This window comes from Anomalospiza imberbis, chromosome 13, assembly GCF_031753505.1.
Source record: "Anomalospiza imberbis isolate Cuckoo-Finch-1a 21T00152 chromosome 13, ASM3175350v1, whole genome shotgun sequence".
NCBI lineage: Eukaryota > Metazoa > Chordata > Aves > Passeriformes > Viduidae > Anomalospiza > Anomalospiza imberbis.
In genome coordinates this window covers 18,906,801-18,919,476 of record NC_089693.1, presented here as the reverse complement: position 1 = coordinate 18,919,476, position 12,676 = coordinate 18,906,801, and the positions used below count along the sequence as shown (strand labels likewise).

Here is a 12,676-nt window from a genome sequence, read left to right as displayed (position 1 = left end):
ATCAATGAAAAATGCTGCTGTAAATAACATCCACCCAGAACATCTCAGAGCAGACTCACCCCGAGGGTATGCAGGATACGGACTCCCTGGGGATGCTGCAAGAGCAGGAGCTCCCCGCCCTCAGGAAGGATATTCTGGATGGGAACAAGGGGCAGAGATCTGCCTGTGTGTGCCTTGGCACATCCCAGAGCTGGAATTCTTTCTGATAATGGCCGTGCTCTCTCATCACAGGCAGATTTTGCTGCCTTTATAAAGGGGCTGTGTTTGCCAGGATGGCAAACATGGTGTGTTTGCACAAGAGGCAGCAAGAACCAGGTCAGGGCTTTCCCTGCCACCCTGATTCCCACTGGTGAAGGAAATCTCAGCATGGCATTGGCTGCCCAAGCCATGTGCCCAGGCGCTGCCCAGCAGAGCAGGGGGATGAAGGGACAATGCTTCTCCTTGCCTGCCACTCACACAGGAGCTTGCTTTGGGATGGTTGGCATGGCTCCCAGACCCCATGCTGGGTCCTGATCCTCGGGGAAGCAGAGCAGTGTTCTGGAGCCTCGGGAGCAGTCAGTCCTGTGCAAACACGGCAGCTTGGGCCATCAATTAACCACAGTTAGGAAGTTTGGCTGACCCACGTCCATGGAGTTTATCTGGAGCCATCCCATGGCCTCTGAGCTGCAGTGTATTTGGGGGACAAGAGCCCCTGAAGCAGGGATGGGAGGCTTTCAGCTATTTATTCAGGCACATGTTCTCATCTTGTCCCTTTTTAAGCCTGATCCTCTCTCCCAGGGTTCTTGCCAGCCACAGGCTGGGCTCTCTACCAGCCACATTCCTTCAGGTTGACGTGGCTTTTCTTTCCTCCCTCATTCTTATCACGCTGGAGTTCATGAATCATATTTCTTCAAAACTATAAACCACCCAAGCACCCCGTGGAAATCAAGCGAGACAGAGCAGAGCCAGGCCCGGGGGCTCAGGCTGCACTTGGGGGTACAGCTCTCCTGGGGAAAGGCTCTTCCAGCCATCCAAGGAGCCATGGAGGAATAAATCCCTTTTCTAAAGCTTTTATCACTGTGCTGGCCCTCCCCCAGCTTGTTTTGGCACTGCCTCTCCTGGCAGGCTCACCCATTGCTGGAAGAAGGATGGGGCAGGGGGGATTTCCGGATACTCCTGTGGGACCAGGGGGACAAAGGGTCACAGGGGTGCTCTCCCCCTACAGATGGCAGTGGCCAACGATGACCTGCCAGGGGTTGAATGCCATGGCACAGGGGACTGGGAGCACCCAATCCTGATTTCAGACTGAGGGGTCTTTGCAATCACACTTGCTAGAGCCTGATTTTAAGCCTCATTTTAGGAGTCTCCATGCAGAGCTCATTTCCCTTTAGGATCCCAGGAGCCTGTGGTCAAGAGTATATTAATTTTATCTTTACTGTGATGACTAAAGTGACCTTTATTCCTCATCTCCCTGGACAGCACAAAGGCTTTTTGGTCATTCCATCCCCTTTATCCCATTTTCCCTGGAATCAGAAGAGTGAGGTACAACACCAAAGGCAGCATTCCCAAAGAAAAAACTCCATCTCCATCTAAAGGACAGGAGATCCCATGATTAAAACCTCAGAGTGAGACCTAGCAGGAAACTGCCCCATCAGATTATTTCAGTCCCCTGTGCATCTCTGAGCATCCCAGCTCCAGGGAATTCAAGCTCTAATTAAGCTCAATTACTCCTGGAAACAATTTTTCAAGCACCCACGGAGGCAGGTGGCCAGGGGAAGAACCCTGCACCTGCAAGTTTTAATTGGGAGGTTGCCCCACCGAAGTTAAGCTATCTGTGTTGCTGGTGCCAAGGAGTCTGTGCCCAGCCCTGCTGGGCCTTTTGGCAACCACCTTAGCACGAGTCAGGGTCATGCAGCTGCTTCCAAGTGTCTCCCAAGTCAGGAGGGCTGGCCAGACAAAAAAGTTAATTGGAACCACCACTATCCCTCTGGATCATCTCCCTTTCCCACTGTCACTGCAATCTTACAGGAGGAAGATTTGTATCTCATGGTGGTGTTTTGAACCCTACCAGAGCAAGGAAAGGAAAAAACCTACCAACACCTCCTGTTCTCACTTGCCACCGCTGATCTGTCACCCTGTGGCAACCCCTGGCCTCCGCCAGTGCCTGGCTGGGCTGTGGTTGGGGACAAACCCACTTCCTGCCACCTCACGTGCTTTGGGGATCTGGAGTGGGCGGCATCCCCGCGCCCAGGGCGGGCGGGTGCCAAATCCGGAGCCCCGGGGTGCAAAGCCGCTGCACCAGGTGCATCACAGAGACACCGCTGCTCAAAGTCTAAATGTGGGGAGGTTTTGTCACTTTTTTCAGATGTTCTTTTCCTGCTGTGGGCTCCCAAGATGGAGGAGTGGGATGGGACAGGCACATGAGATGATGCAATTCCCATCCCAGGTCAGGCTGGGGAGCCAACTCCTGATCAAAGCCAGACCAAAACAGCACCACGGCATCTTAATCCTCCTCCAGTGCTCCCCAAATCCAAGCACAAAGGGAAGTTTGGGATGGGAGGGAAGCAGCCAGAGCCAGGGATGCTGAGAGGCACGTGCAAGCCCAGGAAAGGAGGTGGGCTGCTGCCTTCACTCAGCTTTTGTCCTGGCTCTTTATCACTCCCAAGCCATGCTGAGAGAAACAGTTTTAAACAGGATGAATGAAATTGCAACGCAGCAGGATTCATGGGAGTGCTGCCTCAGTCATCCAAGTGTTTCATGGGAAAGTGAAACAAAAAATCAGCGTGTGGCTCAAAAAGAAGAGCTGAAGGAAAAGAAAAAGCTCATGGGAAGTGTCTCGGGCCCACCGTGTGAACCTGGGTCATGCACAGAGCTTCAAGGGATGGAGGTGGAAGCCTGAATGCCCTGAGGGATCCATCCCTCAACACCTCCCAGTGACCTCACTGACTAAAGGAGAGCCTGGCAGTGCCTATTCCCCAAGCTGGCACAGAGCCCTGGTTTGGAATCAGGTCCTTCATCACTACCCCAAGCCTCATCCTAGAAAAGCACTGTCCCAAAGTCGCCTCCTCGAGCAGACAGGGCTTTCCCCAGCTCTATTCCTGCTCCTTTTCCACAGGGAGCAGCTCCTGCCACTCCCTGGCCATGGTCACATGGGGGGAACTGTACCTGTGCCAAGCTGGAAGCTGCTCCTGCCTCTCAGAAGGAGCTTAACTGTTTCTTCTATTTGCCCTGAAGGAAAGGTGCTTTGGGCACAGGTTTATCCCAGCCTGGAAAGCTATCACAACCTGCTTGCAATGAAAAAAAAATCACAGCAATTGTGCAGAAAATCACTTGTCGACATTTCTGGAGCAGCTCAAGGCAGCAAAGCAGGCTTGGAAGAGAGAAAGGCTCTTATCAGGAATGTGGTGTTTTGTCCTGGGAAGAACAAAAGGAATCTCTGTTGGATTTTGTGTGCTGCCAAGTCAGGGAGCAGGAGGAGGGATAAACAACTCCAGGCACAGGCGATAGCCAAGACAGAACCCCAAGGACAAGTGCTAGTCGTAGTGGCCAAAACATACATTGCCCTGTGAACAGAAGAAACACCATTCACATCAAAACTCATGGAAGCCAGAAACATCTCTGCTACTGTCAGTGAGCTTAAGGGAAAGTCCTCTGAGAGACTGAGAGCTGGGAACACGAGCAAATGACGCAGGTCACTCCATAAATCCTGACAAAATGCAGAAGTCACAGCCACACCACCACTACAGCCCTCTGTGTGAGCCACAAGCTCTGCTCACACCAGGATCCTTCTCAGAAATTGTGACTCCCTGGATTCCTGTCAGTGGAAGAGCCAAAACAGGGAAGGTTCAGAGGTTTTATTTGTGTGGGATGGGTAAGTTAAGCAAATCTAACCTAGTGACCTCTTCCCTCATGCACAGCAGGCTGGAGGTTTCCCCCACAGGCAGGATGCACATGCTGTACCAAAGGCCTCAAATTTGTTTGGGTTTAGTAAAAAATAAACTCTGTAGGTCAGCTGTGCTCTGCTAGAGCAGTACGTTCCACAGTTCCCATTCCCCTCAGGAGCAAGAGAGTGTTCCCAAGGAAAGGCTGGACTGGGGGAGCCCTGCCTGGTCTGGCCCACAAGGGCACAGGATTTCCCAATTTATTCATGCCAGGCAGTTAATTTTCAAGCTGAAAAGGTCTTCAAAGGTGAAGTTTCACTTCATTCCTACAGGAAACACACAGCCTTGGCTTTCCATGAGGGCCTGGCCTGCTTGTTTCCCAAATGGGCAGCAGGCACCTTGGAATGAGGTTGATACCTGTATCCCTCTCCAGACAACAGCTATGAAAGGGCAAAAGGACTGGAGAGCTCCTTTCAGCCAATTTTTCTCCATATCTGATAAAAAGCAGACACCCTAAGCAGACACCACAACTTTAGCAAAGATACTGGCTTGGAACACTTCCCAAAGCAGTTACAAGAGGCAACTCATCAAGGGCAGGATTAAAAACTCTTTTTTATTAAGTTCCCAGAGGGAAAATCTTTTTGGACAGTGACTCCTGCTGGGAGGAACATGCAGCCAGCACAGCTATGGACCAAGATTCGGAGAGCAGGAATGGTCCAGGAGACACTTGCTAGAAGGGGCTGCAATCACCCTACACCAGAATTTGCAGGGCCTTTTCCTCTCTAGAACCACCTTCTGCAGCCTGCCCAGAACAGAGCAGGTGTGAAGCACTTGGAGCTGAGCAGCCTCAGGAACAGTTACTCCCAAAATACCACAGAGTTTTCCACACTAAAGCAGCACATTCTTGGCTCTGGTTTTGAAAGTCTGTGGTGAGGTACCACATTTCAGTTTGGCACCAGCTGGAAGACAACCGTTGGCTCCTTCTGTTGAAGAGCAGCTAAAGGTATGCATGCCATGGGTACCAGGGCAGCTAAGCCCAGCTTCCTGCTGGCTTTATCTCCAAACCATCAGGAAGGCACAAAATCACCATTATCATGCCAAAACATCAGCTCTGCCTTGGCACATCCCGTTCTTCAAGGATCCTTTTAACTCTTTCCACGATGGTCCACACTTCTGCCATGGCACCTCGGCCTGCAGGGCAAGAGCAAAACCACACGGTGAAATCCAGGGTGGAGGCAACCTAAAGAAAATGTGTGAAGCAAAATTCCCTATCTCACCTCCTTTCTCCAGGGTATATTTCAATTCAAAATTGTGTGTTTTCAACATCTTTCGGAAATAAGTCTTTGTCTATACAAAAGACTTGACAAATCCATGCCATTCCCATGACCCCGCCCGAGAGACAGGACCTCCATTAGAGAAAACTGTTGTGGATTCCCACCAGCCTGAATCCTGGGAGCAGCTCCTGGAGAAGGCTGAGTGCTGGACAGAAAAAAAATGGAAAGGTTTTTCCTTTGGGCCTGGTTATCTGCCAGATGAACATCTAATGTATGTTGTGCTGCTGCTTTCCTTTGAATCAGTTTTTAAGTCAGATTCAGAATTTTAAAGCCTGAGATGATTAAATCACCTTGTCTAACCTCGTGTGCTCAACTCAGCACTGGCAACTGAGGCCATTCACTCTTCTAATTTGCCTGGAGCTGAGGAAAGATGCTTTTCCCACAGGTATTTGTCTCTTTTGGAAGACTGAAAAGGAGTCTCTCTTGATATTGTGTCCTGCTGGCTAATTAATCTCATAACTTACTACTAAGCAGAAATTAGTTCTGGGATATGTAATTTTCCTCTTTTTCAGACCTGTAAACCCCAGGAGGTCTGGAGCATCCTGCAGACAAGCTGCAGGCAGATTTGGACCCCTCTGCTCTCCTAAGCTCAGGGATAAGAGCTGCACCTGACAAGAGACACTCCCTCTGCATGGTTTGGCAGAGCTACACCCTTCCAGAACACTTCCAAGGCCTGTCTTCCTCCTCCACCACACACTACTCCAACACCTCTGGCAATTCAGTCCTGGATTTTTAGGTTTAGCAAAGCAACAGCACAGCACATGCCTACAGGTGGAAATCTGCCAGTGTGCCAGGCTCTAGAAATCCAGCCAAAGAAGATAATGGCAGTGTGGAAACTATCCAGTTAAGAAACTCAAGTTTGGTATTCTAACTCTTTTAGCTGGAGTTTCTGTCTAAAGCCACTCCTTAGTAAGGGAGAAAAAATCATCAGGTAAAACTTGGGCGCAGTGAGGATCTGGTGCATTTCAAGTGAGACCCAACCACATGGGGTGAGGAAGAGAAACCTCCTAGAGCAAAACAAACCACAACATCAACAGACAAAACTGGTGCAAACTGAGTCTCTCTTGCACCACGTGTGAGCTTTGCTACGTGCTGCTTGTGTGGAAACCAGGGAAACCCTTGAGTGGATGGAAGCCACAAAACCAAAATGAGTGTGGGAGAGGCTGTGGGGTGAAAGGCCTGAGAAAAGGGGAAGGGGTGAAAAAAAGTCAGTTGTAGAGACTAGTTTGGTCTTCAGAGAGATGGAATCCATTAGTGCCCTGCCATAATCACCCTACAGGCTGCCAGGAAAAGTTCTGCTGTTTGCCATCAGGAAGATCTTGTTGGGAATTGACTCAAGAGCACAAGTGGAGTCCAGTCAGATGAGGCTGCTCCTGCCATCCCTGCATCTCTCTCCTCCAAGCTCCTTCAGGAGTTTGCTCTCACAACTGAGACAGCTGAGCTGGATATGAGGAAATTTGATGTAATCATGTCTAAAGTCCCAGTGGAAGGCTAATCATCCAGGATACTTCAACTGATGTCTGAGTTACTTGACTACAGTTGCCTAACTGTAAATATTTCTTAGTTTTCAGTTCCGAAAGTACAAAACCATGGAGGCATTGCACCTACCTAAGGATTCCAAAACTAAGCCAGGCCTAGAATTTAACCACAAGGGACATTTTAACAGCCTGTCTTTCTCACAGACTGTTTATTGTACTGACAGGGTGGCTAAAATCCTGCTGGAGCCAGGGCTGTTACACAGAAGTAGGTGCATAGTACTGTGCAGGCTGTGGCTAGAACTGGGGGACGTTTTATAGAGATTTGCTCAATGAAATTTTAATAAAAAAGCAAATCCATATATCCAAATGGTTTGTATCAAAACCCTTCCCAAAAGTCAAAATACCTTAATGTAAAGCAGCTACTAAAATTCAAATGAGACCATTATTTTTTAGCACTGCAAGCTGAATGTATTGAGTTTGCACTTCCTCCACACCCCTCTTTCTCTTCAGAGAACTCTGGTGTCAAAACCCCAAATCAAAGCTTGTTTGGGAAGCTAAAAAGTAACCCAGGCAACAACAACAACAAATGTTAAATGTGTGTTCAGCTACTCCCCTGGCCACATCTGCAAAGGGCTTTTCTCACTGTCTGCACTCAGGGACAAGACTTAATCCCAGTGATGGAGCTGAGGAACTGAGGCACAATGAAAACAGCCCCCAGTCCCAGCAGAGGGCAAAGTCAGGACACCCAAATCCCAGGCTGGTAACACTCACCACAAAACCTTCCTTCTCTTTGATCTACTCTCTTCCTAAATGAGCATTTCTCCTCAATATCAGGCTCAGCTGGAAGCTCTTAAGGCTACTTAAAAATTAATGACAAGAGATAACACTGGGCAAAGCTTCAGCTTGTTTGTACAAACCGTGGCAGTTCAACATCTGTGTGGCCACATGGTAAAAGGCAGCACATCCCTCCAGGACGAGGGAGGAAAAGGGCAGGAGCCACAGAAAAGGACTGACCTTCATCTCCACACACGAGTTTCTTCACCACACAGGGGATCTCCGTGTAGCCAAAGCCCTTCAGCTGCTCCACCTGGCGAGCCGTGATGGGATGCTCCCACATGGCCGTGTTCATGGCTGGGCAGAAGAGCAGGGGTTTGCTCAGGTCCCACGCGCGGATGACACAAGTCTGCAGGAGAAGCCATGGCAGGGCTTGGATTTCCTCACTCCTTCCCATCCCTTTGCTGCACCTTTCCAGCCTGGCTGTTGTTTTGTCAGTGCAGCTGGACTGACCCATGGGCTGAGACTAATTTGTAGCACATTCCAGCCAAGCTCATCTCTGACAGGCAGGAAAGCTGAGGGAGGCTACCCAAAGGATAAATCCCACCCTGCTCCAGCCAGCAGCCCAGGCTGGAGTAAACCAAGCTGGAGGAGGATGTGTACAGACTGTGTAGGAGAGAGAGAAGTTGGGAGGTGGCCACAGATCATACTGGCTACAAAGAAACCCCCGGGGCAACACTTCAGACAACAAAGCTGAACACTGGAAGCTGGTAATGAGTCTTTCTGACATGAAATGCCAGCTGGATCCATAACTCCCTGCAAGGGAAGCAGTGCTGCTTCCAGGATACAACACATGAGACCACGAGCACATATGGGCTGCTGCAGGAGATGCTAGCAGGTTACAAGGCATCTGGCAGCTCCTGTGTGCAACAGGCAATCAAGTCTGACTCCTCAGCACTTCCAGATAACCCAGGATCACCTCACACCCCCGGAGAGATAAATGCTGGCTGCTCTTAGTGCAATGTCCATTGGATTCCCAAGGCCTTGCAGCATTTCAAACAAAGGAGCTTCCAAGCTCTGATCACAGAGTCCTTACAGGAACCCTGTCCATCCTTTTTTTATACCCTGTGACTTGAACCCTTCCCAGCCCAAGGAAATCTGATGGAATCTGTTCTGAACAGCCAACCAGCACCTCCAGTATTCACTTTCCTTTCTTGGAGCTACCTCTTCCCTTTACAAGGCTCTCAAAGATTGGCAGGAGCATTTGAAGCCCCACACCCCTGACATCCATCCTGAGCTCTTCCCTCAGCACACCCCCAAAGGACCTAGAAGGACAAGACACTGCTTGTACCTCCCACAGCTCTTTCAGGCTTCTCTCAGATTCCCAGTGACCTTCTCTGAGTGGATTTTGTTCATTTATATATGCACTTCTTACCCAAAAGGCTGTAGGTCATGCAGATCTGCAGCTTCCTGAGATCTTTCGTGTGGTTAATGCCTGGCCACAAAACATTCAGCCCTGCTGAAGGTCCCCAGCACCCAACAAAGAAACACACTCCCTTTTAAATACAGTTTCTGATAAGGCTGAAGAGCCTCAAGAGCCCTTTAAACACCAAAAAACAAGTCTGAACAAGCAAAATCCTCTGTAGCTGAGGCTGGGAGGTAAGTGGGCATGAGCATGTTTGAAAGTCTGTGCTATGTTAGGTGAGGGAGGTGGTGAAGTAGCAGGAAGTAAACAGTTTTATCTGATCTCACAGGTGTCTTTCCAGATTGCAGTGAAAAAAAAGTAGTGGAACTCAAAAGGGAGTGAGCGTGTGTTTGTGTGCATGAATGACTGAGAGGATGGAGGCAGAAAGAAATACCACCCCCCAGAAAAAGCAGGGAAAACAAAGCAGGGACTGGAAAATGAGACGAGAGACTGAGAGAGCTGAGGAGTGGGAACAGATTAGGTCAGGGAAGGAAATAGCAGCAGCAGGGGAACCATGCTGGGGAAGAGAGAGACAAGCAGATGAAGGGGGAGCAGAATGTGCAAATCTCACTGTTGGTGATGCTGCAGAAGCACTGAGATTCCATGGAGGCAAGGTCAGGCAGTCCTGAGGGGTGGCAGCAGTGGCAGGCAGAGCCTGGGTACTCACCAGCAGGTTGTCACAGATGCCATTGGCGATCTTTGCCAGCGTGTTGGCATCCAGAGGTGCCACCACCATGAGGTCGGCCCAGCGCCGGAGCTCAATGTGCAGGACGGGGTCCGAGCGGCCCTTCCACAGCTGCGGGGGAGACAAGGTGGGCAGCACCAAACCCCCACACACCTCATCAATCCCACCCCAGGAATCACAATTCCTGATGGAATTCCTATGGAATATTATGCTTATGGAATTCAAGGGATGGCAGCGGATCAGCGGATGGGGGGATCCTTTCCCCACAAGACAATCCACACATCTGACAACCACAGGTTTCAACTCACAGCAAAGAGCTGTCCCCATCCACAGCATCCCTCAGCTCTGTAATTATTCCTAAGAGCTCCATCCTTCAGCCAGCTGAGCCAGGCAGGCCCAAACCAGGGGTACATTTCCTGGGGAACCCATGTGATTTATAAGCTTCACATTGAAGTGAAGCTGCCCACTGGCTTCTCATGAGGTACAGACCCCTAACTGAACATTAATTAGGATGCACAACCCTACTCACACTCAAAGCAAAGGGAACCCCCCTAAGTACTGCAGGGAACAGTGTCCTGTTGCCTTTCTCCATGATGGATGAGGTTTATCCAGTTTGGCACTTCTCACCTCTCTCAGCTCTTTGAATCACAGAATGGTTTGTGTTGGAAGGGACCTTAAAGCTCACCTTATCCCATGGGAAGGGACAGCTTCCACTTGACCAGGTTGCTCCAAGGCTCATCCAACCTGAACACTTCCAGGGATGGGGCAGCCACAAATTCTCCTTGACTTTTGAGTGATTATTTCTGTTTTCTCTAAAGCCCTGAACTGCTCAAGAGAAGCCTGGTCTTAAGAGCTCAGTTACCTGGGAAAGAGTCCTGAGAAGCAGCAAACAGCATCAGGTGCCTATTCCCCAGAGGACACCCAACCACAGGCCAGCACAGGCTGTGTCAGGGCCACAAACTGCTCCTCCTCTGAGTCACAGGAAGCCACAACAAAAAGGCAGCATCCGAAAAGCCGGGGCTTCCTGAACACCTTTCCCACCTCCATCACTCATTTCTATTCTTTCTTGTCATTTCACTGTCAGAGGGAAGGATCTCACAAAGAGATACAGAGCAGGCTGTCACAGTGAGCCCAGAGGAGGCCATCAAGCTGATCAGAGGGACGGAGCACCTCTCCCATGAGGAAAGGCCGAGAGAACCGGCAGTGTTCAGCCTGGAGAACAGAAGGCTTTGGGATGACCTAATTGTGTCCTTCTAGTGCCTGAAGGAACCAGCAAGATGGAGGGAGGCTATTTACAAGGGCCTGAAGCAACAGGACAAGGGGAAATGGCTTCCAGCTGCCAGAGGGCAGGGTTAGATGGGATATTGGAAGAAATTGTTCCCTGTGAGGGTGCTGAGGCCCTGGCACAGGTTGCCCAGAGAAACTGTGGCTGCCCCATCCCTGGAAATGCTCCAGGCAAGGTTGGATGAGGCTTGGAGCAACCTGGGATAGTGGAAGTGTCCCTTGCCCATTGCAGAGGGTGGAACTGGAGGAGCTTTGAGGTCCCTTCCAACCCAAACCATTCTGTGATTATTTCCCACCACAAGGGCTCTGTGCCTGCTCTCCAGTGTGCCAACAGACCTCAAAGCCTGACCTACAGCTCTTCTGTCACCCCACTGAGGGCTCCTCAGAAATAACTGCCTGTGGCTGTAGCACCCTGGGATCCAGTAGGTATCCACCAATCCCTGAGACTAGCCAGAAAGTTTCCCAGCTGTTGCCATTGGCGTGTTTCTGTCCACTAAAAAGTGATCCTCATGTGTGAGCAGGAATAGCAATAAGGAAAGAGCACCTTGTGCTCAGATCAGCACTGCAAAGCAGGGATGAAATGTATGGAAAAGCAAATCTTGATGCTTGTACAATGAACCTCTTCATACTCAAGGAGTCTCAAAGTGTGTCAGTAAAACCGCAGTGAGGAGAAAAAGGTGTTTCACAGGGAGCAGAGATGTTCACTGCCCTGACAGCTGAGCTAAGGAGAATGAAGCTGCTGCCTGTGTGACCAGTATGACTCATGACAAGCACCAAACTTGCTCACCATGGGTTTGCAGTGGCTGTCTTGACATTTCCTGACACTCCTCTCAGAGCAGTTGAGCCTAGGGTGGAGAGAGACCACTGCTACCCTCCCTGCCTGCTGCAGGACAAAATCCTGCAATGCATCAGGGCAGTCTCTTCCTCCTCCTTTACAGCACATTCTTCAAAAGCCACATTCCAAACATATATTACTAGACCAAGGAGTGAGTCTTGGCTCAGGTCTAAAGAAGAACTAAGTGTGGTTTCTTGCAAGAAAACTGAAGAGGAATACTTCTATTTGCAAGAACAACTCACCTGCCACTCCTCTTCATCACCATAGAGGGTCACAGGAATCTCCTGGGCATCGTAGAAATGTTTTGCTCTCTCAGTAGTGACCACCTTCACCTCGAGCTAAGCAGAAGGAAAAAGACCACTGGTTAGACTTGAGGACAATTTTGATGGTTTTGTGGCTTCAGAGAGAGCCTCCCCTGTTCATGGCTGAAAAGCCAGGCCACCACAGGCATCTGCAGTAGCCAGAAAGTCATTTCATGTCTACCTAAAATAGGCAAGTCCTCACCTGCCAAGCAAAAGGGAAAACCTCTGTGCAGGTGAGTCCATAGCACAGGGTTTCTGTGCAGCAAACCAGTGGCTTCCACAAAGAGAGACTGCATGACAAGTATGACTCATGACAAGCACCAAACTTCCTCACCACGGCTCTGCAGTGGCTGTCTTGACATTTCCTGACACTGAACACGAGGGTTCTCTCTGAATTCTCAGATAAACCTGCAAAGCCACTGGAACCTTCGTTTACTGGTGTCTACTGGGGAAAGCCTATCCCATCCTTCAGGTGTTTATCTGACACGCACTTACAAAAGGTGCTAAGGTGAACCTCTCGTTTCCTCCTGCAGAAATCTTCCCAAGTGGAAAAGGGGCCTTTCCCCTGTTTTCCGTGTCCTGCAGCTCTGATAAATGTTGCCAACAGCTCCTGCCACAGGCAGTGAACCAGAGGTGTCCTCCACATACCAGGGTCAGCC

At 50.0% G+C, this 12,676-nt stretch overlaps 1 protein-coding gene across 10 annotated transcripts in view; it reads right to left on the bottom strand.

The window, feature by feature from the left end:
- The window catches only part of PPCDC (phosphopantothenoylcysteine decarboxylase), a 33,239-nt gene that overhangs the window by 15,296 nt on the left and 5,267 nt on the right, over positions 1-12,676 (bottom strand). For 3 of the 10 annotated variants that reach the window (XM_068204375.1, XM_068204377.1, XM_068204380.1), the window contains 3 exons: positions 11,958-12,053; positions 9,579-9,707; positions 7,687-7,855 (listed from right to left, as the gene is read on the bottom strand). In XM_068204375.1, coding sequence (XP_068060476.1) covers positions 7,687-7,855; positions 9,579-9,707; positions 11,958-12,053 — 394 coding nt within the window. Of the gene's footprint in view, positions 1-4,455; positions 5,052-5,631; positions 6,636-7,686; positions 7,856-9,578; positions 9,708-11,957; positions 12,054-12,676 lie in introns of those variants that run through there. The other 7 variants (XR_011003904.1, XR_011003905.1, XR_011003903.1 and 4 more) reach the window with 5 other exon arrangements.